This window comes from Haliaeetus albicilla, chromosome 2 (assembly GCF_947461875.1).
Source record: "Haliaeetus albicilla chromosome 2, bHalAlb1.1, whole genome shotgun sequence".
Taxonomy (NCBI): Eukaryota; Metazoa; Chordata; class Aves; order Accipitriformes; family Accipitridae; genus Haliaeetus; species Haliaeetus albicilla.
In genome coordinates, this window is record NC_091484.1 from 44,426,144 (window position 1) to 44,442,656 (window position 16,513).

The 16,513-nt window shown below is 38.4% G+C and overlaps 1 protein-coding gene across 2 annotated transcripts in view; it reads right to left on the reverse strand.

The window, feature by feature from the left end:
* Positions 1–2,259: 2,259 nt before the first annotated feature.
* PALS2 (protein associated with LIN7 2, MAGUK p55 family member) overlaps positions 2,260–16,513 on the reverse strand; it is a 61,971-nt gene continuing 47,717 nt past the window's right edge. For both annotated transcript variants that reach the window (XM_069773162.1, XM_069773155.1), the window contains exons 8-12: positions 16,026–16,094; positions 14,806–14,967; positions 12,109–12,311; positions 11,585–11,713; positions 2,260–9,227 (exon numbers count right to left, since the gene is read on the reverse strand). In XM_069773162.1, the coding sequence (XP_069629263.1) occupies positions 9,051–9,227; positions 11,585–11,713; positions 12,109–12,311; positions 14,806–14,967; positions 16,026–16,094 (740 nt within the window). In that variant the 3' untranslated portion in view covers positions 2,260–9,050. The remainder of the gene's footprint in view (positions 9,228–11,584; positions 11,714–12,108; positions 12,312–14,805; positions 14,968–16,025; positions 16,095–16,513) is intronic.

A 16,513-nucleotide genomic window follows, 5' to 3' on the forward strand; every position in this document is an offset into this window, starting at 1 on the left:
CTTTTTGGGATTCCAGTCATGCCCTGGGCCTTGAAAGGTGATGCACACAGATGGCAAGTGGGTCTGTGGGCATCCATGTAGTGCCACTGTCCATGTGCTCTGGTCTTCCTCACAGAGTTTTAGTGTAAGCTTTATGTGCACTATATTGCATAACTGCTTTCAGGGTGTGCATGCTGTGTCATATATGTAGGAGAGGGGATTTGTTTAAAGAGGGGAAAAAAACCCCAACCCTAAATGCTAGGTGTTCTACAGAAACATAATTAAAAAAAGAAAAAGTTTTGTTTGTTTCCTGCTGTTTTGTTTTCAGATGTACATTAGTCTTTTGCTTCAGCTAAATCCACGGAACAGGTTGAGGCTGAGGAGTATAAAGGTTGCTGACAGAGCCAAGCTGAGGGCACCTGAGGGGCTGGCGGTGTTTATGGTACTGGGGAGGCCTAGCAGCCTCACAACTTGACTGGCGGTAACTACAGCTGAGGAGGGTGAAGGCACTGTGCTCTGTGTTACAGAGTCCTGCTGCTTGTGACCCTTAGACAGATGGGAACTCGGGGAGACGTTGCACGAGGCACCACCACCGCGAGCTGCGCTGATGCGTGATACCCCACCTCCTGCGCGGGACTAGCGCCCCTGCCCCAGGCCTGAGGTGGGGGAGCCACGGAGGGGGCAGGTGCCTGGCAGGGAGGGGTGGCGGGGGCAGCAGCACCAGGGCCTCTGCTCAGGGGAACAGGAGGCAGGGCAGCCTCAGACTCACAACATGAGAGACGCTTGGGCAAGCAGTGGTGTGCCCCAGAGACCCCAGACTTGCTGCTAGTCGTGAAGGTTGCTTGGGTCTCTTGGCTCCTCGCCTCATCTGCTGCCATACTTTTAGGATTGATCAGTGTCTGCAGAAGGCAGCGGTTGCACTTCAGTCTTCGCTTTGTCCTTTTATGTGCTCTTTTTGGAGGGGTTTCCCAGCTTTCCTCCATTTGGCAGCGCTTCTGTGACCACAGAAGCACCTCTAAACCAGCAGGTAGCCTAGGGTGGTGTTTTTAGAACTGAGCGAGCAGCACAAGTGGCAGAAAAAAGATGCGCCAAGGCAGGTTATCTGTTCATCACTTTCCCTCCAGTTCCTTCTTCCATGCTCTTAAAAGGAGGATCCTTACGCACATTAATATGAAAAATAGCTCAGACTGGGGATATGAAGAGCTGAGGGAACAGCAGGAGCAATATGTCTCTCTCCAAGTAACTCTTGTCCTGTCCTTCCCTAAGGTAAATGAGGATAGCCTCTTCAGGGACCCAGCCTAAGCTGCACTGATCCAAATTAATTCAGAATCCACTTCAGAAGAGCTGGATGTGCATCCGCTACATCTTAGATAAAACAGCGATTTCCTGTGACAGGCTGGTCTCGTACAGAAAATGCTTTTTCAAGGTTAGATGGGGTCTTCCCTAGAAAACGGAGGTGGTAAAAGGGCTGTAGGGCCCTTTAGAGAAGGTTGGAGCTTGTCTCATAAATGGTTTGATTTCACACCCTGATACCCCTCCTCAGAATGTTGCTTCCCTTTGCTATACTTCCACACTCCCCAGGAGGAAGGGGGAAGAAACCGCACTTTGCAATTCAGGATCAGATCAGGACCAGGGAAGACGAGGTCCGCAGCCTTTTTCAAAGCAAGAGCTCCAGAGGGCAGCGGGCTCAGCCTTGCTGTCAGTAACCAGCGCTCACCTAATACAAGCTGCAGGCCGGAGTCCCTTAGGCTTTTGCATGCTGGCTAACTACAGTGCAGGCCCAGGAGAATGACTCCCTTAATGCCGCAGTGCTCAGAAAATAAGGACCCCAAATTCAGCAATGATGACATTTATAGGATGACTGAAGAGGCCCCGAGAGCTCTATATGTTGAATGGGGATTTGGTGCATTCAAGAATATCAAGCTAACCAAGACCAAGTGAAAAGTTGCTTTTCTGAACTTTGAGCACTAAATGAGACCCAAACACGCTATACAAGAGTGCGCGTGTACCTGTGAAGCCTGCTACACTTAAAAAAGCCACAACACCAAAGCAGCACACAGGGCAAAGCCCGATCTGTGCAGACAAGTGGGTCAGTGTAATATTTGGTACCAGCACACCAACACATCAGTGTACTAGCAGGAAACAGTGTGTTATGTGGAGCCAGTTTTCAGCAGTAAAGGATTAGGTAAAGATAAAAGGCAGATGTGCACAGATAGCCAAATAAGCTATCAAGAAGCTAAAATTCAAAGTATGACAAAAAAAAAATCAGAAAACAGCTAATTACATTTTTTCAATATTAAATTTTTATTATATACAAAAATATTTTGTTGGGAATTAACAGAATTTCACAATTTGTACATTAACATTTTTATGTTTGGCTGTGTTTATTGTGAAAATATTAGCTGTGAAAAAGGGGGGTTTTAGAAAACAATTCGCAATTTAAAAATGTCCTATGTATTAGCTGACTTTATCAGTATGAAGTCAGAATGCTAACAAGTCCCATCTCCTAGGCCTGCTCTACAGTATTGTATTCAAACAATTAGGTACTAAATCAATTGCAGGTTTACATTAGAAAGTTTAGCTAATAGTTAAGATTTTTTTTTTTCCTGTAGGATGTTTTCAGCTGAAGAAAGTATTTTTTTTTTTTTTACAGAAGAGCAGTTTTTAAAGTTTTACAAATGTCAAATCCAGTTTAATTTAATATGCTGTAGAAGAAAAAAAAAACCAAACACAAGAGCTTCCAACAGGCAAAAACAATTGTGAGAAGCAAGGTAAGGAAATGCACGGTGACAGACTTCTGATACACATTTAAATCCAAACACTTAACCAAGATTTTACAGTTCTTACCCCAGTTTGGGGTGGGAGAGCGGCAAACTTTTTTGTACTTTAAAACCTAAGGAAGCTGTCCCCCTTCTTATACCACAGCACACGAATGTTACACACAGGCAATATATGATGAGGGAGGGGAAGGAATGTTCAACATGCATTTTCAAAGGGGGAGAAATACATTTCAACAGTTATCACCATATATAATTGTGTACAAGAAAGAACTAAACCAACAAAAATCAGTCAGAAAAAATTTGGTTTTGCAGCCAACAATTTTGCTGCCACCCCCAGAATACAGAGCAGTGCCATTCATTTTGCTGTACACTATGTATCCTGTAAGAGATCAAATAACAGAAAAGTTACTTGGGTTTTTGGAAGAGGGTTTACTGTACTCTAGGTAAGGTTGACTACTTAGGAAGCAATACCTGGATCAGCTGTGAAGACAGGCAAACTTGCAGGGACAACATTAACATGGAGCTAATGACATTAAAAGGAAAAGGATAAATGGGAGAAAATGTTTCCAGGACTACTTTAACTATGTTAGCCTTGCAGGTTGGTCAATAAGTATTCCACAACCAACCACTGCCTTAGCAGCAAAAGGAACTCCATACCCAACTAGCACGAGAAAGGGTTAAAAATACTGAGAACAAAATTCACATTTACTTCAAGTGTAATTTATCCTATAAAATAGAAATATATTGCTGAAACCCTGCTGAAAGAAAAAAAAAATCCTATTTGGAGGTGAAATTGCTTAACAGCCTTCACCAAGCTGGAGTTTGTTTTTAAGCCTGTACAGGTAAATTCCAGCTGCAGTACCAGCAAATGAACTGAGAATTCAGCAGTTTAAAATGTGACAGTTTGTGGAATAGTATCTCAGCATGGAGAATTCAGGTAAATTAGCAGATACTGTCTGAATTACCCCTAAGTTTTATTTTTGTGTGTGTGTATGTGTGTGGGTGCTCGCGTGCGCGCGCATGAGTGTACTTTCATAGGTCTGGAAGCCAAAGCTGCCTCTGAAAATTGGTTATTTTACAAGTGTTTTCACTCTTTTTTGTTTTGGTTTTGGGTTTTTTTTTTTTAAATCTCTCTTGGGACTAAAACTAGTAAGTTACACCAGTCTTATATACCAATGTTTCTGTTGACCACTGTTTCCTCTACAGGACACAAGCTGAGAATCCCAGACAATTCCCATCAGTAAGCTCGTTAAACACACATGAAAACCAAGAAGGGTAGGCCAAAAAAAGAAACCCAGGGGAAAAAAAAAAAAAAAAAAAAAAGGCCAGGACTTCACCACCTTTCATGACAGTCCACCAGAGAAAGCAAATGGTAGTGCCTTTAACTACAGAAATCCTTTTAATGGCCCAGGAGAGGTTTTGTGTAGGGAGGGACTGACAGCTGCAGTAGTATTTAAGGCAAGAGGCCTAGGAGACTACAAGTCTTTGTATGCAATAACCACTACCTAGGCATCAATAAATTGGTCTCACCACTTTTGCACAAGTAGTATGAAGTTTGGCAACAACACTACGGTACTTCAACTCTTCAGAACTTGGGTGAGCCAAGAAGCTCTGCATGAAGCAAACAGTCTATACACATTTGCATGACGGATGCAACAGACCTCCACCTGTAGTTTGTCTTGAAGCTGTACCTACAGGCGCAATGAGCGAGGGGGAATCGACTGACTGCCGTAGGCACTATAGATGAACTGAGAAACAGCATCTGCCTCAACATTCAGTCTGAATGAAGAAGCCAGACAGAGGAAGCCTGGATGGGAAACCAAGGAATAGGTAAAGGAAGTTTGAATTTGTTTATCTTCACAATTATAGCTCATCTCCCCATTTCTGGAGTGGTGCTCTACTTGATCATTCTCCACTGGTCCTTAAGCATAGCAGACAGGCAAGCTTGGCTCCAAAGGGTACCTAGCCAGGAATTTTCTGTGTTTCGAAGAGAAAAAAGTTTCCTATCTGAATCACCCTCTTCAAAACAAAACAGAACCCAGATGACTTCCTGAACGCTGAGCTGCAGGCAATTTGTACAGCAAGTCATTTAGGTATGATTTTAGAAGATGCAGTGAGTTAGAGTTATGAGGATAGAGGATTGGGAAAATCGTGTCACATTTTGAGCCTATCCAAGATGTGACAGTTTATATAAACACAAATTCAAAAGTGATGAGCTGATCTTCCATCCTTGTCCACAAAGCTTTTGTACAACCAAGTACACAGAGCTGCACTGATCTGAGAACACGGCACAAGTTAAGGATACTGCATTGGTTATAAATTCAATTTCCCTTGCCTATGTCGGTCTGCGATTCTGCTGCAATTTTACCTTCATTTTCTATTTGCAGAACATTTTGAAAGACCTTTATAAATCTACACAAGATGACATATCCCATTATATTTATCCCACTAAACTTTTAATTGACTGCATCTTCTCACATGATGTAGAACGTAAAGTAGACCTGCTAGTGTAACATTTAGAGACAGCAAGGTAATCACTTGGGTACATATGCACCAAAGTATTTACATGAATGTTGAGACTGGTGCACACTTAAGGGAATTTTTGGTGCATTTAAGGAAATAACTTATGGGTCTTGGCATACTGACTGTACTTTTATGTACAACTTTTCATTCACAGGGCAACTACAGTGTTTCTTCTATAAGTCTCTATATGTACAGAATTTTACAGCACCTCATGCACTGTCCAAAACAGATAGAAATTACAGATAAATATAGAATTTTTAGATTGAAATATCTGTATATTTAGAAAAATATACATTAGTAAACACAATAAACCAGGTAGAGAAGTGTACCAGTTTAAAGTCTCACATGCACATTTCTGGATTAAGTCATGGTAGCTTAGTAATGTGATAGCAGAGGTGAGCATTTTTTGTTTTACCATCCACATACATACATATACACAGACAACTATTTGATAATTTACTTTTCTAAACTACTTAAATATTTATCTTGTGATACATACCACATATCTTAAACATTTAGCAGCATCTTCTCCTCGCTCAGACACACCTATTGTTATCATTAACAGTCAAAGTAAAAAGTTTTCCTGTTAGTATCTGGAAAATGAATGTTTAGTACAGAATGATATACATGAAATCCTAGTTATTTTAACTCCTCCAAAATACTTCAAACAGCTGTTACATGAAATATTTTCACTTGCTCAAAACTAGCCTTTCATAGTGTCTTTCTTCCCTAATTGCACAATATACAGGTCTCTTATCTAACATCTGATCTAGCATACCCTGACAGGTAGAGACTTTCACTGCTGTGTATATAACTGAAATGGCACCATCATTCTAAGAACCTCCAAGAATGCTCTTTTTTTTAAAAAAAAAGTAACGGTCATTCTCATTCTAGTCATCCTACCAGGTAGTGACAAACTAAGCAGGATATCTGATGAAAACCTGATTTTGCTAAAAACCAAAACAACCCCTCTCCTCTCCCAACATTATAGACCTGCCAATCTGAACTCTCAATTTTCAAGATTTAACAAATAGATGCAAAGAGTGTGGTGTTTGGGTTTGGGTTTTTTTTTTCCCCCTTACAACCTGCAGGTGGACATCCAATTAAAACCTGTGATCTTTGCATGCAACCTAAGCAAGCCATCTTCTCTTACTGCTTCAGAATTGTACTTTCATTAGCATCTACATTAACACCACCAAATGGTCAGCCACTAGGCTCCACTGTGCTAACTAACTGCTTGATTTAAAAAAAGCTATGTGTACCTGTAGCAAAAACTAAAGCTTTAGGCTTTAGCAAATACATGGCTGTTTGGGGATTGCTAACTAGGGAGGACAGTATTCTCCCTGGGATGGAAATAGAAGGAGCAGAGAGGTTTTCCTAACTAAACCTTGGTGCCCATGTTTCGTGTGTTTCATTTGGTTAAGTAAATTTATGGAAAAAAGATGGAAATAAGTGATATTTGCAATATAAAGTACTATGGTGTGGAAACTGAAGAATCTTCTCATTCCATTCATTAGGGAAGAGTGAGCTCGGCCCACTTTTGGCATCACAAATAGAGTATTTTCTAACTGATAATGAAAAGGCATCATATCTGTCCAGATAGCACATCTTATTTACAGCATATGTAGGTCTCCTATTACACAGTATACAAACACAGTTTAGTCACGTTCAGCATATAGTGCCAATAGCAAATCATTAAAATAGTCAAGCAATGGCTCTGCTATCACTGCTGCTACATTCAACACGATCCATTTCTCAAAGCAGCCTCTGAGCAATAGGATCACAGAACATGTCTCCTGGGAAAGGAAAATAAAAGTCTTGTGCTGGTGCCACATTTAAAAGCTCTGCCAAAATTAAACAAAACCAGAGAAAACACATCTTGGAAAGTGTAACAATAAACCAAAGTAGTGGTACAAATTTTCCTTTGAGAATTTCAGATTCCCTCTAAAAGACTGAAATCTCAAGAGCCACAAAAGATGACCTGTGCTATACACAGTTTCAACTAGTATTTTCCACATACACTGGGATCTCAAGCTCCCCCTGCCCCTTTTCCCCCACAACAACCAACTTTATAGGCTTTGTAAAAATCATCTGTAGTATACAGGTGTTTTGAGGGTTTTTTTGAGACTTACACTTTTCCTATACTGCACCAACTCCATTTTCCTTTTCCTTGTGCACATAAAATCTTTAAGAGCCCCAGGATGCAATACTGTTTTAGAGTGTCTAAGCCTCTTTTCCTTCAGAAATACTTCTGAGGAACTTGCCTTTTGATAGCATTCTGTGTCAAACTTTGGTGTTGAAAAAGAATTCAGAAGCCAGGTGCCTGTCACCAGATGGAAGAGAAATTAAACAAATAGATGACTTCAGTTTAGACACCTAACCTGGTAAGTGATGGTGAATGTCACTATATACAACAGCTGACATTATAATATAAAATATGGTCATAAAAAGAGCTAGTCTTAGTGACAAGCTATATTTTCATTTTGTTCTTGTTAAGCAGAAATTTACATCAGCATAAGTTTTGATCAATTAACTTGAACCTAATACAAATTATATCAATGAGCCTACTAAGGGGAGAACTGTCACTAAACAAAAGGAAATATGTTGTAAAACAAAAAGGTATAAACAACATTGCTTTTTAGCAGTAAGCTTCCAATTCACAAGCTATCTAATGAAAAATACAACTAAAAACAATGCAACAAACAAAAAGCACAGAAATTCCATTACATCACACTCCTAAAAATACAGCAGTTGATCACACACAAATATTCAAAAAGATAATATAGAACCCAGCTAGATATCACAGGAAATTAAGCCACAGATCACTATACAAATATTGAACAATATCCTAAGAAAAGAAAATGCCTTTTTTTTTTTTTTTTAAAGCAATGTGTTTTCACAAGTGTGAATAAATAGTCCTAAACCTTAAGTGTCACTCTACAAGGCTCCACGTTATCAGGTTCTCTCTCAGGCTACTTCACCATTATTCAAATTGCACTGAATTACCTTGCGTACAAGCTTTCTAATGTTAGTATTTCAACCATAATGGGCTAACAGGTTGGCTCCCAAGAACCGCCTAATAAGCAGCTTGCAAAGTATTGCTTTACGTTATTTAAGAGACACGTATAAGGGAACCTATACAACAGTCGTCTAAATCAAGAGACATCAAGAATTTGTGAAACATCAAGAATGCACCAACATTAAGCCAAAAGAAGCTGCAGCAATGGAGCTGTGTGTTGGTTGCTGCTTTTAGTATTTAAAATTCTGCTCCCATGAAATTACTATTTTTTTAAGGAAGAAAAAAACCCCAAAGAAATTAGTGTTCTTTCCTAATAAGAGCTATAGACTTTTGACCAGTTAAACACTGACGTTAAACAAGTTTTACAAAAATTGTTTCAAGTATCCTTTTTTTAATCACAGTGAAAATGTAAGACCAAGATGTAAATGTTGAAGTAAATGACTGAAAGTTTCTTAGATGAAAAAGGCAAAGGTACTAAATCAAAACATATAAAAATGCTTAAACGCATTTCCTTCATGTGATATGAATAGAAAGGTTATCTGTAAAAAGTTAGAAAAATTAAAATAAATTACATATTTAAGTACACTTTCCCTTCGACATTTTTATAAAAATTCAGAATAGTGTACTTTTGAATATACAGAGTAAAAATGCACAGGTGCCATAGGTTATCATCGGTATCTACACAACGTCGCATTAGCATATTTGCTGCAGTTGATTTTATTTGTTACTTAAGCTCCTCTTGAGAAATCTCAATATACCCAGCTAATTGGGACCCACTGTGGTTCCAGCCTCAGTCTCTCGATAGCAGTCTGTAGCTTCTCAAAGGCTTTGTCTAGGTTGTCATTTACAATGGTCAGATCAAAATAGTGGTTGTATGCTCTCTGGATCCGTGCACTTTCATCCACTGTTTTTTTCAAATCAGTGTCCTGTTAAAGAGAATTTAAAGATTACTAAGAACATAAAACTTGGCAAATCCTTATAAATACAGAAGAAGTATCCCTTCATTACATACTGCAACTGACTATTTAAAGCTATATACCGAATATATTTAAAAAATAATGAGTTTTCATTTATAGTAAATCCACACAGAACTTCAGCCAAAATGCATTGAAAGAGCTGAAAAAGTTAGGAGCTGTGCCAATAATGTTAAATATGGCAACTAAATGTTTTCAAATCCTGCAATTTTTAAGAAAGTCAATAGATGCACATTAACTTAGGCTGGTATGCACAACAGGCAGTTAATCATTTTGTATGTTCAACTGACAATCTAATCAGAATAAAATTAATGCTTTAGGAATGACTGAGTCAATCAGTTATGTAAATATATTTGTGCCCTTTTTATTTCCACAGAAGGCATAAAAAAATCCAGGAATTTAAATTAGTATGAAATAAAAGACAATGCAAGATACATTTCTAGTAGAATAAAGCTCTAGAATACCTTATTGCTTTTAGAGGCTACATTTCAGCCTTGCTCAGCTGACATCAGTTCCTCATTCATAAACTACTGCTGCATTACTTTAGTTCTGACATAAGCTGCAAAATATGCAGGAAATTTGTATTCCTACATTATTAAGCCTTCATGAAGTGCTGCCACTGAGCATTTTTTTATGTTTCATTAGTCCTACATTCTTAGAAAATCCCTCTCTGCTTTTGCACAAAAGCAGTTTTTTTCTAAGCGGTTATAAGATTTGTCCCCTTGACAATATTTATGTTAATATTTTCAAGTCCTGATACAGTTGTAAATACAAAAGCCAAAATGAAAAAGTAAGTTTGTGAGTAGCCTTTCCTTCACAGTAAATGAAGGAGACAAGCAAACGTATCACAAGAGCCAGAATTTTTGCAGTGGAGTGGCTTAGGATGCTAGAAATAATGTGGACAGACCCACTAGCAAGCGGAACAATATTTTAAATGGTATTTGTTTTTCATTTGTTCAGGAAGTACAAGAATATGAAATGGGAAATCATACCCTTTATATACATGTGCACAGATATGATTTTGAATTCATAAAGATACATAAATGTATATTTTAAATGTAACTATTCTCTTTATTATTCATAAGGACAAGTAAAACATAGGCAAGGATGTCCCTTAGGGAATCAAATATTAGGAAGTGCAGGAAATAATTTTTATACTTGTCTGGACAGTTTTAACCTTGCCTTCTTGTATATGCACCACAAAATTCAGGGTCATTCAGGGCAGAGAGGAGGAAAGGCAGAGCACCCACAGAGATACTAGAATCTATAATAACCAGAATCCATGACTAGGACAGGACAGTCTCTCACATGGTTAAGAGAATGGGATCTCACAGGTTTGAAAAGAAAAAAAGATGACTAAAAATCCCATATTCATTTAGTGGAAATTAACCCACCCCCCATTTTATTGCTTTGAATGCCCCATCAGCATTAGACAAGGTATTGCTACTATCTAAGCTGCAGCACTGTCGTTGTGAGTTGTCAGCAAACCATGACTTTTCTCAGATGGGAAAGTTGTCCTGCTGAAGACAGAGGATAGTTTCCTTAACTGCTCAGTCTGGCTTTTTTTGCTTTGCTCCTGCAGCTGGGAAAGTTCATGCCCATACAGAATATTTATAATTTGTTGTGCTGGAGGAAGTATGTCTCATTTCCCTCTGCTACACACTGTCTCAGAAAAGGAGAGAAGATCTAATGAATAAAATGTGCCACTTTTTGCTTTACATGACAAATCCAAGGAACTTAAGGGGAAGAGAAGCTATTCTACACTTCTTATTCTCACAGCTCCCAGCCACTCTCAGTGCAGCATGTGCTGCTGCAGTAGTGGAAACAAGGCCTACTTGCATTCTGTTGTCCGTTGGTTTTTTTTTTACGCAGGCTGCAATATCTTTCCTGAGGATTAGAGACTGCATTTCTAAAGCACACCTATATTATAAGACAAACTTGAACAAAACTTTTTGGAGGGAGAGATGGGAAAAGTGAAGGAAAGACATTTACATAAACAAACAATTCCCACCATCAAATATCTACCATTTGCTGCAAATAATCAAGAGGTGACACTTCCCAAAGAACACATTACAAGTAATTTTTGTAATCAGCACTTCTCTGTAAGAGGTCTATTTTTAAGAAGCAATCTGCCTTACACATAGTATTTGGTTAACTTCTACTAAGTAATCAGGAAAACTCTTGCCTAACTTTTCTTTGAGACATTAATCTCAGAACAAATTCCATCTAAAATGAAAGGTAAAAAAAAAAAAAAAAAAATCTAAGAACATCCTGTTCAAAGCAAGCTAAACATGAAATAATCTGCTTACAGTGAGAAGTTTGGTTGTAATTCCAGCATCTACCACAGCCTTGTGCATGGCACGCAAAGTCTCCAACTCTGGAGCAGCAATAAACACTACATAGGGCATGAATTCTGAAGTCCTCAGTATTTTCAGGGCCTAGAAGCAAAGAAAAAGAAAAAAAACCAAAAAACCCTACATTTGAGAATGACTCATCACATGTCCCCATTACTTAAGGGGCACTGCAAACTAGTCTGTTACAATAGGCAGAAACACGTAATTGAAGATTCTTATTTCTATTTTACAAACTCCTACACTGCCTCTTGAAATGCTCAACATCACTCTTTCCTTGGCTGAAAAGATTATTTACTCTCTGCAAGACTCCTCTTCCATACGGAATCTAAGTGGGTTTTTTTCCGACTTTCTAATTCATTCCAACTAAGTGCCACAAACGTAAGAATCCAGTTGATATTGTAATCTTTAAACCAGATAAGAAGCCTTAAAATTTAAAATCATGCTCCTACACTTGTAGTCTAACATCAGAAATTATATACCTGTGGATTCACGTCCAAGATGCAGGTCCTTCCTGTCTGAACAACTTCAAGGATGGAATCAATTTTGGTGCCATAAAGATTTCCTTCATATTCTCCATGCTCTAAATATCTGCCAGCTTTAATATCCATCTCCATTTCAGCCCGTGACACAAATCTGTATGCTTGCCCATCCTTTTCATCATCCCTTGGCTTTCGTGAAGTAACTAAACAAAAAATTTAAGATAAAAATTGAATGCTTCCTTTTTGTATTTGGCATACAAATATGAGACTGGACTGCCTATTAAGTTAGGGAGAGTATAATACGCATTAATATACAATTATAATTGTTCCATATACAGATTAATTAATTATTCTACTGTAAGTTTCAAAACTGAGCACAGCCCCTCCTGTTCCCTTTATTTCTATTCTTTCCTATATGTTGCTGACCCACCCATTTGCTTATTTCCTTTGTACTACTCCTTCACACCATATACAATACTCATTCATGTCATCTTTTTAATTATTCACTTAATAAAATAATTATTTAAGTGACTTGGAAATCAAATGGAAATTAACTCTCAAATGCCAAATGTACTTCTGAAAATAACTGAGCACACGCCAACATCTGCCCTGCCCCGCCCCCCAAACCTTAGCACATACTTTGCTCACTGTGTTTGCCCTGTTATTCAGGGTAGAATTACCTGAGCTAGCTATAAAGGAAGTTAGCTTAAATATCAGAAGAAGCCCAGCTGCCATAAGCAGAATGTTAGTGGAGGCCAGCTAATGCTGCTTTCCAGGACAACTTACCCTTTAAAGCAAGGTAGATTCACTGCAGAGAGATTAAAGCCAACATTTAAGTAAAACATTCGCAGCTATCTTGGGTATTGGCTATACTGGACAGTACAGACATTATTTAAGCAAGAAAATGAAAATGGATCCCTTTGGCAACAGCTGTATCATGCCCTGTCACCACTTGGTGATACAAGTGGAAAACATCCTCCCCCTTCCAGTAATTCCTATCAACTTCTTTATCATAGAAACTCAAGTCCCAGGAGAAATGATCTTCTGAAGCTGTTAGCAATAAACATACTACTAGAACATCTAGTTTTAGCCAAGATTCTACAGAAAGATTGAAACTATAATGGTTAATATAATACCCCCCACCCCCAAAATCATATCAGTTTGAAATAAATTTTGGAGAACGAGCTTTAACAGTTTACAGCCAGAAGATGACTTAACAGTTCAGCTATCCACACTGAAGGAAAAACACAGCACCATTTGCTAGATTAGAACTTAACACCGAGGACATGCTTCTCCCCATAGAAAAATGGATCGATTTCAGACATTAAAAAAAAAAAAAAGCCAACCAAAAAACCCCACATGTATTCAGCTGTGAATAACCAGGAGAATCTTCTTCTAATCAAAGAAACTGAGGCCAGCTAAGATTACTGATTATCCTACTTACAATCTAAATACAAAGTAGAGAGGAGATTCTGTATACAATAAACAATGTACTGCATGTGCATGATTAGATTGTCAGATTGCTAGGTGGCAAAAGTCAATTTTTATGCCTTTGAAGGGTGTTCAAGAGCTCCAAGTAAAAGCATTTTAATACTGTGTTGCATTACTTAATATATTTAAGCATCTATATAGCATTTTAGAGAAACCAGTAATTTTGAGGGCTTTTTTAAGAGGGAATAAAGAATTTTAGAAGTAATAAAAAGTTTATTGCTATTTTGCCAATATAAAATAATGAGATTCCCAGGGGAAGATTTCTTTAAAAAAGTAACACTGAGAAGTCAACCTTGTTATCAGTCACACATACCAATTCTTAGTGCCCTGGCCAGTTTTGGTGTTAAGAGATTCAACAAATGAGAGAGACTGGTTCTCTTGTGTTGTACAATTTATCTGTCACACCTGTCCCTCCTCCCCTATCTATTATCAGATCTACTTCTTGCCTACTGAAAATAGAAGGGAAGACACTGTTTTTGAAATTCTAAGAAGCAGGTGGCAGGAGGAGAATAGTAATGTAGCTAGGGTGGACTTCTCTGGTCAGCAGTCAAACAGGAGGGGGCAGTTAAAAAAAATAAAGAGCTTGTGAATGAGCAAAGTAACTATCTGGAAGAAAGGCAAGAGAACAATAGTTCAGTAAGGGAGGAGGGTCTTTTTCTGAAGTTGATAGAAAAAAAGAAAGATCATGGGCTTGAGGCTAGATGTATTAAACCATTTCACTGTCATACAAATCTTGGACATCACAAACACTTTAGTTTTATTGGAAGTTTGTTGCTTTTCCCTACATTTCTCATACTAAAGTAACAATTTATAATGCCTAGGGTGCTTCTACAGATGGAAAACTAAACAGCAGACCTGAGAAACTCCACTGGCTGTTCATTAGAGAAGACTACTAGGAACTTCTAGAATCCCCTCAGTAACTGATGGTGACTGGCACTGAAGAAACCTAGCAGACTGAAATACTGCACATACAAAAATTGGTTTTCTGCAGCATCAGTAACATTTAACTGCTACTTACAAATATTTTCACTGTCATCACATGTTAGTTCAGTTGTCTGAGAAGATGAAGAATCTTTTGTTTTCCCACTCTATGCAATTTTTATACTCTGACAAAATTACTCCTACCCCAAATCACAGGGATAAACATCAGGTATTTTCCAGATAATCAGAGACTCAAAGTATGATATTACAATGCTGACAACTTACATGGCACTGTAGTTCCAAACCTAGTGGGATTCAGTACTATAAACCTGTTCTTCAAACTTCTTCGCCCCACTCCTTGGGCCCCAATTAAGACCAGTGTTTTCCTCTGAAAAGGAGGCATTTTGGCTACTTCCTCATAGATCTGGATTTCATGACGATCAAATTCTACATTGAAAAATGTACAAATGCAACAGTTAATACACAGTCAGTACTGTAAGAAAAAAAATTAAGCAGTCCTGCTATGTATCAACAGATCACATGTGAATATAAATAGTAGTCAAAGGGCATTAAGTCTGATACAAGCTTTCTTGTTTTAAATTGGTATGGTAATAAAATAGTTACCCCTTCATGGGCAGCATACGGTCAGATTACTACATTTACTTCCAAGGAGAAAATCCGAGATTGATCAGAATGTGAAAACTGTGATTAACAATTAGTGAGCTTTCACAGAATCACTGCATGGTTGAGGCTGGAAGGTACCTCTGGAGGGCATCTTGTCCAACGCCAATGCTCAAGCAGGGACACCTGGAGAGGGTTGCCCAGGACAATGTCCAGACAGCTTTTCAATTATCTCCAAGAAAGAAGACTCCACAACCTCTCTGGGCAAACTGTGCCAGTGTTCAGTCACCCTCACAGTGGAAAAAGTGTTCCTGATGTTGAAAGGGAACCTCCTGTGTTGTTGTGTGTTGCCTCTGGTTCTGTCACTGGGGTCCTCTGAAAAGACCCTGAATCCATCCTGTTTGCACCCTCCCTTCAGGTATTTAGACACATTGATGAGATGCCCCCTGAGTCGTCTCTTCACTAGGCTGAACATTCCCAGCTCTTTCAGCCTTCCCTCATAGGAGAGACGCTCCAGTCCCTTCATCATATTCGTATGTCCATGCCTCTCTTGCACTGGGAAGGAGTCCAGTACACTTCAGGTGTGGCCTCACCAGTGCTGAGTACAGGGGAAGGATCACATCCCTCAACCTGCTGGCAACAAAGCTTTCATTTTTTTTCCTCTTTTTAACACATAGTTCTTCTCTGACTTCCACATATCAAAAGATGTACTCAGCATGATCATATCTTCACTGGTCACTATTGCTTTTAAACCACAAAAACTGTCTGATCTATCAAATTTATAATCAAATATTTTACTGCAAATCTTTCAGCTTCAGATACGCTAGACTCTGTAAGTTTAGATGCCTAAAGAACTTTGACTCATATGTAATATTAAGAGATACCTGCATTTCTTGTAGTGAGATACATCATCTTTTTCTTTTTTTTGCTGCTTATTGTTCCGCAGAAAGGCCCTAGAAATAAATATTGAGACCAACTCATGATTTGTGTTAAACGGGTTTTTTTGAAGCTTATTTACATGAACTTATGCAAGTTTAGATTAATTAAATTTACAAGGACTATTTTAGAATTTTATATATTCTAGGGCAGGAGATCACATCTATTTTCATACACATCAAACAGTATAGTAAGAACTGAACACAGAGAAAAACTTAATTTTTCTAGAACGCTTTGTAAAAAGCGGCAGAAAAATCCATCAAACAGAATTAATTTATTAACCTTCAGTGCATACTATAAAAACGTAATTTAAAAAAAAAGAGCTAATTCTTATGCCTTTCCCACCTCATTTAGCTTTTCATCAGCATGTGGCAAAACTGATTCATGTATCTATGAAGACTAAGCATAGACTTTAGCCTTTGTCCTTCAGTCAAAG